Below are 13,567 nucleotides of genomic sequence, written 5' to 3'. Positions count from 1 at the left end.
ACAATACACAAAATATGTGTTCGTTGACTGTGTTTGGGCTCTTGTCAACTGTAGGCTATTAGTAGTTAAGTTCTGGGGAGTCCAAAGTTACATGCGGATTTTCAACTACGCAGGATGGAGGTCGGTGCCCTAACCCCCAACTTGTTCGAGAGCCAACTGTAATCAAATAAACTTCACTCGATTTTAAGTCTAAATGGAATATTGATTCCATTATCTTGGAATAATTATTGCAGAGTAGACAAAATAATTCCCTTCCTGTGTGTGCTGGGACACAGAAATACCTTAGACTAAATGTACTTCATGAAACCTGCAGTGTGCGGAAAATTGTAAGAGATGCCCGTCATCTCTGAAGGTTCTTCATTCATCAGTATGATACCTAATCTCATACGTGCATTGTACTTCCATCGAGATTCTCTTTATGGGCTTATCTCTCACACCACATTGTAAATTATTGCAGGCCAAGAAACATGTCCTACATATCTGATTCCAAGCTTCTACCATACGTTACTTGACATATAGCAGGAGCTCAATGAACGTGTACTCAAGTAAATTATTCCAAAGGACTTAAATAAATCTTCGGTTACTTCTTCTCCAGGGTATTACATAGAACTGAAAATGCCAGATCATTTGCCCACTTTCAGTCTGACCCAGAAATTCTGTCAGATTGCTCTTTTTCTGTGAATTACCCTTTCAAACCCTTTGCCCATTTCTCTACTGGATTACTTGCTTTAAAAAAATCAATCTATAATCCTTGCTGGTTTATATATACTCCAATTGTTAGTCATTTGTCTATTACCTCTGCAAATGTTTTTTCATACTCGCGCTCTTGTTTTTTAAATCCCCTATCTTTTATCAGACACAATTTATTTTTATTAAAAAAATTTTAATGTTTATTTACGTTTGAGACAGAGAGAGAGAGAGAGAGAGAGAGAGCACGTGCGCACGAGCGAGCGGGGGAGGGGTACAGAGAGAGGGAAACGCAGAATCCAAAGCAGGCTCCAGGCTCTGAGCTGTCAGCCCAGAACCCGACGTGGGGCTCGAACTCACAGACCGTGACGTCATGACCTGAGCTGAAGTTGGACACTTAACTGACTGAGCCACCCAGGTGCCCCCACAATTTATTTTTAAATATAATCCAAATTATCAATCTTCTTCTCCTAGGTTTGGGCTTCTTACACAGTAAGAGAGACAGACTTCTATAAACAATGACTTTTCTAAGGGCATACATTTTCCCACAGGCTTCAGATAAACCTATGTCTCCTGCATTTATCTTCCTTGAGACGATGTTAAAATGGGGCTCTTTTGGTTTCCCTTTTGTCTGAAGCCCCCAAACAGTGTCAGTTGTTCTCGCACTAAAGGCTGATACTAAACCTAGCAACATTTGCAAAGACATTGTTTGGAAACAGATTCTGCATCCTTTAGCCCAACAGCTCCCTTGAAGTTTCAAAGTTAGAAGCCACGAAAGGATTTCTTCAAAGAAAATGACCAGTGTGCAGAGTCCCATTGCCCACCCCCCGGTGGAAAGGGTGCAGAGCTAGAGAGTGAGGCTTTAGAAGCAGGACTGGAAAGGCTCACTGAGGCAGAGACCCACAGTGGTCGACTGGGGATGAGTAAGCCTGCAGGCTGAAAGGAAACAGCCCCTGGCAAAAGAACAGAGACTCAAGTGAGACGTGTGTAACTGTACTCCCACCAACGGGAAGAACACGGGTTGAAGGTCTATGATGCCTGGAGATCAGGTATTGAATTAGCAGCGGGACTGTCTAAAAAGGATATTGCGCGGAGGGTTTCTGCCAAGAGTGTGGGTCCTCTGCTGGAAGAGACCGGATGGGTACCACTGAATGTCAAAGCTTCAACCCTGGAGGGGCCAGAGGCAGACTGAGGGACTAAGGACAAGATGATGGGGGACAGAGAAGAAGCCACCTTCCCCTTCCCGTGATCGGTCAAAGGCAGGTCCAACGTAAGAGAGAGGAGAAGCTTACATATGGATGAAAGTTGGAGTTGTCTTATTTTTGTGCGAGACGGCACACACGCTTTTTAAAATTAAAATGAGGCTATTCTTATGGCAGAAAGTGATCAGAGGAATTAAAAAATTTTTTTTTTAGAATTTCAGTTTCGCAAGATGAAGAGTCCTTGAGATGGATGGTGATGATGGTTCTGTAATAACACGGAAGCATTTGACTACTGAGTGGTACACTTAGTCATGGCTAAGACGATCAATTCTATGTTAGATGGATTCTCCCACAGTTAAAAATAAACTCACCAACCAAAGGAAAAGAAGAAACAAAAGAAAAAAAGGGAAAGTTAACCTTGATTAGTCACGTATCGGCGACGGAGAGGATGATAATGATAAGTGGTTTAGAATTGCTCTCACCCCTTGTCAGGCGCTGTGCGAGGGCTTAGCGTGCACAGTCTCACTTAAACCTGATTTCAAAGCTGTGAAGCGAGTCTTATGTAAAGCCCTATTCTACAGATAAGGAAACTGAGGCTAAGAAGGGTTAAGTTACCTGAAGTGACCCAACTTGGAAGGAGCCAGATACCGACTCTTGAGCCGGTCCCCTAAACCATCTGGCAGGGGACAGATTTCCGGCACTGGCTTCTCCCCCCGCTTACAGCCCCTTAAGACTAGAAGAGGTCACAGAAATCATCAGCGAAATCACTGACATTTCCCTGGTCCTCCATGGTTTACACAGCAGTTCCTCATTTGATAGTACTCATTACATTACTGCAAGGTATTCTATTACCAAAAGAGGAAGTTGAACCCTGGAGAAGTTAGGTAACTACCAGTTAGGGTCATGATCCCACAGCTTCGATCTCAGGGTCACGGCTGCCCATCCACACGCAATTCCTCGTCCGGTCCAGTTTCTCACTTTTCACGTGAGAATGTCTCCCAGGGACACGCCCAGAGAGGCTAATGGTGTGTCCAAGGTCACACAGGAAGCTAGTATGTTTTGCACGCCCCCTCAGCATACACCTTTAAAGATGCTTTGCCACGGAAACGCGTATTCTAGAAATACATGAGGACAAAGTAAAGATCGGTACAGAGAGCTCTGTCGGCACAAAACAGAGTGCTTTCTTCTAGAAGCTCTTTTATTTGTGGAGTGGATGCGTCAGGACCACCACTTCACAGAAGCACCCCGCTTTTCAGTGCCTGCCCTGTGCAGACTCCTTGTCCATTAGCTCTGCAATTATGCTGTGATGGATCGAGCAAATCCATTTCGACGGCATGTCTAGCCAGTCTTATAGTGGATTTGGTACCCCAGCAGCCAAGTACAGACCCGGAGGAATGAACCACATAAATTCTCATTTGATCCGGACTGCATGCCTACAGGGAGTTCTTAAAAACAGTCTCAACAACCCTGAATGAACTTTATAATGGCTGGGCAGAACCTTTTCTAGTGGAAGAACTCACTTCTCTGAGGTCGATAGGAGGCTCGTGATTAGCGCGAAAGCCACGACCGTGAGACTTGATTGACGATTACAGGCACCAACGTGGCGAGTGGAAATCACCCGTTGGTGCGTGAAGATCTGCCGGTGCGGTCTGTCTGATGCCAGATTCTGGCGTTTAGACCAAGACTCCTTGTTACCTGTTTGTCTTTTGTTGCCGTAACCTCGCGGGGGGCATCGGGGCCAGCAGTAGAATGTAGTCTACGGCAGTCGCCCCCCCTTTCCGTCTGGAATGGCCAATGGAAACCAAAGAGAAGCAGACACCGCCAAGGGGAGCTTGGCAGCAGCAGACAGTGTGAAGTCCTACCAGTGAAATCTTCCAAGTCCATGGGCGGCAGGCTCCCCTCCGTCAGACACAAACTAATCCTCCCATCTGAGGAAGAGCAAACTGATTTCTACTGCTAATGACGGCGGACATTTGGTACTTCTGTTACTCACACACAGATGACAACTCCGTACCTACGCTCCACGAAGGCCGGGCCGGGTCTGCTTCGCTCGTCATGTGTTTCCAGGCTCCGAGTGGCATGCCTTGCACATGCTAGGTTCGCGATAAATATTTGCTGAATGGATCAATCATCTCACTTGGTTCTCATAATAACTCTACGAGGTTTGAAACCATGTTGCAATCACCGCTTTACAGAGGAGAAAACTGAGGCTCAGAGGGTCGCTAAAAATGTGTCCCAGATCGCTCTGCCAGCGAGTGTCAGGCCTCATATTCAAACCCATACGGACTTGACGTGAGAAGCTACGGTTCCATCACCACATCTAGTATAGACCAGACCACAGGGCTTTTCCAATATTGAGACCCTCTGTGAAAGGTGGGTCTGAGACAGTATGTTTCAGGTTAGAGTGAGTATCGCTGTTTTTCTGCCACCGACTTTTAGACCTCTTCCATATTCTACAACAACTAAATTTACAAAGAAATGACTTACCCACAAATCCTTCTTCGCCAACCAGTTTCAACGCGATTTTGTCAGCCAGCACTGAAGAGTTGCCATGGGCGATGTTAGCAAAGGGGCCAGCGTGCACAAACACAGGTGTTCCCTACGGAAGTTGAAGGACAAATTAAAACCCCCAAAGACAAAGGGAGGAATGAACCAAGGCGGTGAGTCACCGAAGCCATTCTGCTTTTATCAATACTGCACAGTCAGTGTACAAATTCTCGGGGCGCCTGGGTGGCTCAGTCGGTTAAGCATCCGACTTCAGCTCAGGTCATGAGCTCGCGGTTCGTGAGTTCGAGCCCCGCATCGGACTCTGTGCTGACCGCTCAGAGCCTGGAGCCTGTTTCGGATTCTGTGTCTCCCTCTCTCTCTCTGACCCTCCCCCGTTCACGTTCTGTCTCTCTATGTCTCAAAAATAAATAAACGTTAAAAAGAAATTAAAAAAACCCCAAATTCTCTCAAAGAAAATGAAAACACCCCGACTCTCCCAAAGGGCCAAATTCCTGGTGTATTCTCCAAGAGTGGTCATCCGACATTTAATGCTGAACTAGGAGAAAAGCTGTAAGAATTGATTATTTCCTACTATAACTTTGAGAAAGCACTCAGCTGACTCACTGACTGTGAAGTAAACTATTTACCTCCCTTCACAGTATTTGGCATTACAGTTTTTAAAGGAACAGAATTAGACCCTGATGGTCTAAGAGGCTTATTTAGGTGTATTTTTTCGTTCCAAAAGAAGTCAATCACTTCTAGAAAAATCGAAAGAAAGCAAAAAAAATCAATACAATTAATGAGCTGTGTGGAATGGCAGGACAACCATGTAACGTTGAAGTTCACTAGAGCCTAATTTTATATTTACACAATAAATTTGCTCTTCTGATTTGTAAAAATTCTATCTAAGTCTTTCTCATTGTTTAACTGGCTTCCATGTTAAAAACCCGGTAACTATTCAGATAATAAAAGCAAAGAAAATTGTCCCTCTTGGTCAAATGCTAGAGCAATTCTTACTAAACAGGCAAAAGAAAACCCCACAACAATATAAGGGAATTATCAAAACCTTTAGATTTAAGTCGGTAAAGAAAATCTGCCAATATATTCACTTTAAATGCCATTTCTACACTTGTCCTTCATCAGGGAGAGCAGACTGTGGCCCTATCTAAAGGAATTTATCCACATGCAATCAAATGCTCAGGTTTTATTTCGAGCCCAGCCAGGGCCACTGGGGTCTGTATACACGAAGCCATGGCCCCACCTGTGAAAATACAGGCTGCCCCTTTACTGACAGGAGGGAAGACAGGGAGTGATGTGGCGTGGGGGGAGGGGGGGGGCTGGGAGCCATGGAAAATTCCCATGAACCATGATGGGCTGCTGGCGGAACATATTTCAAAGATGAGAAAGCTGAACAAAAGCAGGAAGAAAGGCAGTGAAAGAAAAGTCATCTCTGAGAATGAAAAAGAGAAGAGTTTATCAAAGCCACTCTGTGAGTTCTCTATTTACTTTTCTTCCCGAAGTCCTCAGGAGGGACAATGACACGGTCCTCGTGAGGTCATACAAATGTCTGTAAAAATAAAGCTGGGAATCTGAAATCCAAACATAGGTGCCGACAGATATATTTATGTGTGTGTTTAGTGTCCAGATCTCTCTGTGTACCTATCTGTAATTTCTCACTTCTGTACAGATGAACCTTTTATTTATTTTTTATTTTTTTTCAGTATTTATTCATTTTTGAGAGGGTGAGACAGAGCGCGAGTGGGGGAGGGGCAAAGAGAGGGGGAGACACAGAATCAAAAGCAGGCTCCCGGCTCTGAGCTATTAGTACAGAGCCTGATGCACGGCTCTAACCCATGACCTTCAAGATCATGACCTGAGCCGAAGTCTGATGTTTAACCTACTGAGCCACCCAGGTGCCCCACAGATAAACCTTTTAAATGCTCTGAAGAAAACACTAAGTCTCCATCACCATCTCCCCTTGCCGTCCTGGAATATGGCTGCCTGTGTTAAGGTAGCAGAGCCGGGGAAAGCGTAGTGGGGACGTCACAGGCTCCATCCCTGGGAAGGCAGATGCCTTCACTTGTCTACACACAGCAGCACTCAGTGGGTCCACTGGTCTGAGAAGCATCAAACACTGGTCTGGTGGTGGTAGCGGTGACAGGGTATGACTGGATCAGCATCAACACTTCACTATTCCTGAGATAACCACTGTAAGGACTAGATCGGCAGTGTTTTAATTTAAAACTAAAGGCCACACAGCAGGTTAATTACTAAAGCAGCATTAGAGCCTTGGTTTTGAAATTCCTATAGCATGGGGTCTGAATGGAAAACTTTATAGATCATTGTTAGACATTAAAATCCAGAGATGCTCACACACTCACCTAATATTTGCGGCTATGATACAGTACAGTGAGTTGAATGCTTAGTCTAAGGAGCTCTGTGACTGGTCCAAAGATATAGAAATACCTACCATGAATTCAATACTTTATTTCATATGCAGAACACAGAGGAAAATAATGCAGGACCCGTCTTGGTTTCTCATGATGACAAGGCTATGGATATCCTCCTTAATGGACTTTTCCAATTTTTCCAAAGATTAATACCTCAATTAATCATTTGCTTACCAGAGCCCTCAGAGAGCTTTGTATAAAAGAGCCTCCTCAGGGTTGTGAGTGCAAGCCCCCATGTTTAGTATAGAGATTACTTAAAAACAAAACAAACAAAAAAAAACCCCCAAATCTGAATATTTTCCAAACAAGGTGCCGCATATGGCAGTGTGCCTTGAAAAAAGAAAGGAAAAAGAGCTTTCTGCTGTGCTGGAAATATTCTGTAGCCGCACCATCCAACATAATAGCCACTGTCCACATGTAGTTACAGGGCACTTAAAATGTAGCTAGCAAAAAATCTTTTTAATTTTTTTTTAATGTTTAGTATTTATTTTTGAGAAAGAGAGACAGAGCACAAACAGGGGAGGGGCAGAGAGAAAGGGAGATACAGAATCCAAAGCAGGCTCCAGGCTCCGAGCCATCAGCACAGAGCCCGACGCGGGGCTCGAACCCACGAACTGAGAGATCACGACCTGAGCCGAAGCCGCATGCTTAACCAACTGAGTCACCCAGGTGCCCCCCAATTTTTTAAAAATAACTATATAAATAGAAAGGTAGCTCATACGACTGCAGAACCAAATTTGAAATTGTATTCAATTTAAAGTAATTGAGGTAAAAATAACCACGTGTGGCCAAAGGCTACCATATTGGACAGCACATGGATACATATATGGCTCACCCAGGGTTAAAATGTTAAGACATTTCCATTTCTCTGTCTTCTTAAAATATTCCGCAGGGAAGTTCTTACTCTGGCCATACATGAGAATCACCTGGGATACCCAGGCGCTACCTCCCTGACATTCTGGTTCACTTGGTCTGGGTGGAGCCTAGCATTAGTATCTCTAAATCTTTCCAGGAGATTCTAACGTGCAGCCAGGACGGAGAACTACGGGTCTCCTGGCAACCAGTAGTAAGGTAACCCTTGATAACCTGCTAGGGGACCAACAGTCAAGGGTATTCAAACATGAGCACTAAAGCACCATCCATATACTGAACAATGGTTTTTACGTTACAGGCTGACTTACATTCCTAGTGCCACTCGTTAGCCAGGTTCGTTGGGAATGGTTAGGACCCACATAGCAGAGTTCATAAATGCAGGTATTTTAACCGAATGCTGTTTTGTTATTTTTTTAAGCAATGCCCGTTGTCTGTTAACGTAATGACAAATGGCCTGGTCTTAAGTGAAAAATGGACACAAAATGTGAGTACAAGAATCATTTGGGAGCAGCCCGGCCCACTGACTCATTCCCTAATGGAAACTAGACTTTCAGAATGGGTTATTATCTTATAAAGTGCAGGTAATTTTTAATTTGAGAAAGATAATTATTTAAAACAATAATCTGATGATCCCAAATAATGATGATAACAGTATGTTCATTTTTGAGGGGGAAGTGTTACAAGGAAGCAGGGTCACGTCTCTAAGCTTTTTTCTTATTCACTCAGTTGTTTATTACACAGATCTGTATTTTTAGGAGCGACGTAGTAAAAATTAGTCAGCAGTCATTTAATTATTCAACAAATGCTTGCCGAGCGCCTAATACACGCAAGGCACTTTCTAGGAGCCACAATCCGGTGATGAACCACGTAGAAGAGGTCCTGCTCTCATCCTGGTGGATGAACAAAGAAGTAGGGACTCTTACGCTGACACTCCCTGACGTGCAGAGAATGACAGGACAGTGACAGGACACAGGGACTGGGGCTGGGTTGGACGCAGTGTCCCGGGAAGGCCTCTCCAGGATGCTGATATGTAAAGGGCATATGATTTCACTCCTATGTGGAATTTAAGAAACATGACAGAGAACGTAGGGGAAGGGGAAAAAAAGAGATAAAAACAGAGAGAGAGGGAGGCAAACCAGAAGAGACTCTTAAATACAGAGAACAAACTGAGGGGTGCTGGATGCGAGGTGGGAGGGGGCATGTGCTAAATGGGTGACGGGCATTAAGAAGGGCACTCTTTGGGATGAGCGCTGGGTGTAAGAGACAAATCACTGGATTCTACTCCTGAATCCAAGACTACACCGTATGTTAACGAAGTTGAATTAAAATAAAACCTCGGAAAGAAAAATAAATACAATAAAGGACATGAGTCCTAAAGTACAGGAGGGAACCAGACATGGGAAATCGGGTGTCTGCAAGGGATGTCCCGGGCAGGGAGAGGGAGGATGGGGGAAGAGGCAGGCAAGGGCCAGACCCTGCGAGGTTTCCAGCCAGAGGGAGGACCAGGGTAAACCACCCAAGGCTCTAGGCAGGAGAGCAACAGAGCCCGATTCAGTTTCCGAGCTCTCGGGTGGCGGAGCAGAGAAAGCATTCTGGAAGGGAGAGTGGAGGCAGTGAGGCTAGCTGGGCGGGAGGGTACGCTGGAGGCCGGGCACACACACGGAAGAAGCCTCTGCAGGGATGGAGACAGGCTCCAGGAGGATTCCTAGCACTTTGGCTGGAACCGTGGCCAGGCTGAAACTCAAAGACCCTATTTGATAACTAAGTTTGATACGCAACGGCTCTTGGCAGGCACACCTACGACTCTGAAATTCTGAGGTCAGGAGATTCTGAACGCGAGTCTGGGGGGTCATCACGTGGCTGATGGTGGGGGAAGGGAGGGCTCACACTCGCCAACATTCAGAAGCTGAGCTGAGGACAGGCCAGCAAAGGGAACGGAGGGGAGGCCAGCAGGAGGTCCAGGGACACAAGGCACCACAGAAGTCAGAAGAACCAAGTGTTCCAGAAGGAAGAAACATTACCTGCGTCAGACCTCGCGAAGAGGCCACATGGATGGGGACAGAGAAACGAACACTTGGTCGCATGGAGCTCACGCTGCGGGAGGCAGAGGCCCCACGGAAAGGTGCTCGCGCTCTCCCCTCCCCGCGCCCTCAACTGCGCACCTTCCTGCTCGGTCTGGTTCCACCATTTCTGTCCTGGTGTCCTGCGTCTGGATTCCTGCTCTCGGCGGGTGCCCCTCCGACTGCACAGCACGTTCCTGCCCAAAGGCTTTGCACTAACTGTCACCCTCCGCCCGCAAAGCTGCTCCTCACACACAGCTCGGTCTCTTGCTTTGCTCCCATCTCTGGTCACCAGACACCAGCCAGACACACACACACACACACACACACACACACACACACACACCACATCGCTCTCTGCTCCCTCAACCCCTCTGACTTTTCTTCTTCAGTCTTTGCCGGCGGCTGACATGCTACATATCGACACACTTCTCTGCCATCTGTCTCCCCCACTGAAGCACAAGCTCCGAGAGGGCAGGGACTTGGTTGTCCTGAGCCACTGCTCCAAGGCCTGCCTGTGTCGCGTGTTAGATGAATACCGAACCTTCATAATGACCCCATTAAGTTAGTCTTCGGTACCATCATCCCTTCACACGGGAGAGAACAGAGGCGTGGCCAAGGTCACGGTTAGCGAACGGCAGAGGGTACGCTCAAGCCGAGCGTTCTATCAGCTGAATGAACGAATAAATGGGTGGATATTGTTTGTCTTGCCCCTTCCTTCTCTTCTGGTTGCCTCCGCCTCCCTTGAGTGACCAGAAAACCAGACTGGAATACGGGTATTTTGATGAGAAAATTTAAGTTCGATGAAGACAAGGGCAGGGCAAATCTTACAAAAGCTTGCCTGGGGAGCATTTCTTGGCATACGCTGCGTGTTTTTGCTGGGGGGGGAAACCCCCCCAAACCCCAACCTAATGGATTATGAAAAGCTAAGTCCAAAAAAGGCAAAAGAGAAAACATCACGTAAACGTGGCTACATAACTTACTGAGGTGTTAGATATGGCGTTTTAAAGTCTCCACTCCAGTCAATTAGTACTGCATTACCTAAGGAAAGAATCTGTAAATACACTTTTAAGTTTGTTTGGTTTTTTTTTTTGGAGGACCAAGGACTTTTTCGGATGCTCCCTGCAGGCTCACGTTGGCTGGAAACGCTCACGCTGTGTGGGGGGTGCACAAGCGATCCGATGAATGCAAACGCTGTCAACAATTTCTATAAAAAGAAAATCACTTACTTCTAGGGTCTGCATCAGATTTGGTTTTATTGCATCTTTCATCAAAACCGTCAATGCGCCTGTGACCCCCTAAAGGAGAGAGGAAAAAAAACCTGCTTTAAGTGACTGACAAAAGATCATCCGTGCAAAGGTGAATCTCACGGCCATTTCTCACCAGTCCGCCTTGGAGGTGGGCATTCCCACAGGCTGCTCTCAGCTCGGAGCTATGGGTACCACGGCTCTGGCGGCCGTATCCTTCTCTCCCCCACCTGAATGCATGTCAACCATTCTGAGATGTGAAGTGATAGAGAAGTAGCAGTCCCTGCTTTTTTTTTTTTTTTTTTTTTAAAAAACACCTTCCTTGATGGTGTTTAAGAGGCTTGCCATACAGCAGATCTTTCAGTCTGCCTAAAAGTGTCTTCTGGCAAAACACACATTATTTTTTCATTATCAGAGATTATACTCTTGCCTGAAGAAATCAGACAAAGTATGACAATAAGGCTATTTACTGAGTGGGAATGGAGAAGGATAAAGGGGAATGTCCTAAAGCACCCATTTTTCTCAAACCAACCAACGAACACTTGGTTTCCCAGTGTTTCATCCCGCAGAGCCAGAGGCACTCAGAAAACTACATTTGGAAGGCTTCTCCTTTTCCATCTCTCATGCTGCCTGTCTGCCCGGAACAGAGTCGATGCCGCCAGTGTATAAAATGTGGCTACTGCCCCCTCCCAGTGCTACAAAGCTCTGGGTGAGGCCCCTACTGTATCCCCTTCCCCATTCCTGGAAAAGACGGGAGAAGGGAGAAACAGGGAAGAAATCTGAGAACAACCGGAAAAAGTGTGCCAAAGAAGGCCACAGAGGGAGCTTTAGAGAAACAAAACAAAACAAAACAAAACAAAACAAAACAAAACAAAACCCTTCCACCTCTTCTACAGACACTGGGCAAATGCCTTCAAAACACTCGTCCGTGACTGTAAGACTAGGATAGGAGTAAATGCACGGCAATGTCGCCCCTGAAAGATAAAAATGCCACGAAACATATCTCAATGTATCAGGTGGCAGAATCTAGCTGATCTTCCTCTTTTCAAAATACGTGAATCAATTACATTCTCCCTCCGCGTGGGTGATGCCTCTTATCTTGTTGCGCCCAACACACTGACTGTCATCGAGCCCAAGCAAAGAGAGCAGCTCTGGTGCGGTCATGGCCACTCTGGTCTGTTTGCTGAGTCCAGGGGGACAGAGTGTGGACACATTCCTCCAGAGGATGGCAGAAGCGATCGTCTTATGAGAAACTTCCAGAAGCCATTTATTCCAATTCTCATGGCAATACATAAATCCTTTTGACCAAGAGCAAAGTATATAAAAAGTTATAAAACAGGGGTGCCTGGGTGGCTCACTCAGTTAGGCATCCAACTTGGGCTCAGGACATGATCTCACGGTCCGTGAGTTCGAGCCCTGCGTCGGGCTCTGTGCTGACAGCTCAGCCTGGAGCCTGCTTCAGATCCTGTGTCTCCCTCTCTCTCTCTCTGTGCCCCTCCCCCCGCTCATGCTCTGTCTCTGTCTCTCAAAAATGAATAAACGTTAAAAAAATGTGTTTAAAAAAAGCTATAAAATAGTGAAATGAAAAGATAGATGCTCTAAAAATCCTTCCTTAATTTTTTATGAAAGACTAACTATTGGTAGTTCCAGGTTGATGAAACACAATTGGAAGAAATAGGTGCTTTTTATGAACAAGGAAGGCAAAAGATGACCCCAAAGAGTCAACTTTGGGTTTATTTCCAGATCTGAGACTTGTATCACACACACACAAAATAAATCTAGGGAAACAATATTTCCAGATTAAGTTCCAAACTATTCTTGATACATATTTATTAATACCCAGTATTAAGAACATACAAAGAGGGGCGCCTGGGTGGCGCAGTCGGTTAAGCGTCCGACTTCAGCCAGGTCACGATCTCGCGGTCCGTGAGTTCGAGCCCCGCGTCAGGCTCTGGGCTGATGGCTCGGAGCCTGGAGCCTGCTTCCGATTCTGTGTCTCCCTCTCTCTCTGCCCCTCCCCCGTTCATGCTCTGTCTCTCTCTGTCTCAAAAATAAATAAACGTTAAAAAAAAAAAATTAAAAAAAAAAAAAATAAATAAAAAAAAAAAGAACATACAAAGAAATATATTGATACAGAAACCATAATATGTTTAGCTTACACAGTTGACAAGATATTGATAATTAAGAAAAAAAAAGATTATTTATTTATTTATTTATTTAGAGAGAAAGAGCGCAAGTGGGAGGGGAAGAGAGAGAGAGAGAGAGAGAGAGAGAGAGAGAGAGAATCCCAAGCAGGCTTCACGCTGACAGCACAAAGCCTGATAAGGGGCTCGATCTCACACGAGATCATGACCTGAGCCAAAATCAACAGTCGGATGCTTGGCCGACTGAGCCACCCAGGCTCAGTTTCAAAAATACAATACCTTTACAGCAACCTGGATTTGGGTTTTCTCATTAAGCTTTATTCTAAGCATCCCAGGGACTGCTGATAAAAACACATTTAATTTAATTGACATATTTAATATTTGATTGACAAGACCTATGTGATGAGTCGGTCAGGT

At 45.5% G+C, this 13,567-nt stretch overlaps 1 protein-coding gene across 2 annotated transcripts in view; it reads right to left on the bottom strand.

Moving 5' to 3' along the window:
• Positions 1-13,567, bottom strand: part of MTHFD1L (methylenetetrahydrofolate dehydrogenase (NADP+ dependent) 1 like) — a 184,535-nt gene that overhangs the window by 105,391 nt on the left and 65,577 nt on the right. For both annotated transcript variants that reach the window (XM_042940077.1, XM_042940078.1), the window contains exons 19-20: positions 10,989-11,057; positions 4,377-4,488 (exon numbers count right to left, since the gene is read on the bottom strand). In XM_042940077.1, coding sequence (XP_042796011.1) covers positions 4,377-4,488; positions 10,989-11,057 — 181 coding nt within the window. The remainder of the gene's footprint in view (positions 1-4,376; positions 4,489-10,988; positions 11,058-13,567) is intronic.

Source organism: Panthera leo, chromosome B2, assembly GCF_018350215.1.
Source record: "Panthera leo isolate Ple1 chromosome B2, P.leo_Ple1_pat1.1, whole genome shotgun sequence".
Taxonomy (NCBI): domain Eukaryota; kingdom Metazoa; phylum Chordata; class Mammalia; order Carnivora; family Felidae; genus Panthera; species Panthera leo.
The sequence above is the reverse complement of the archived record's forward strand: the minus strand, read 5'-3'. Positions and strand labels throughout refer to the sequence as shown.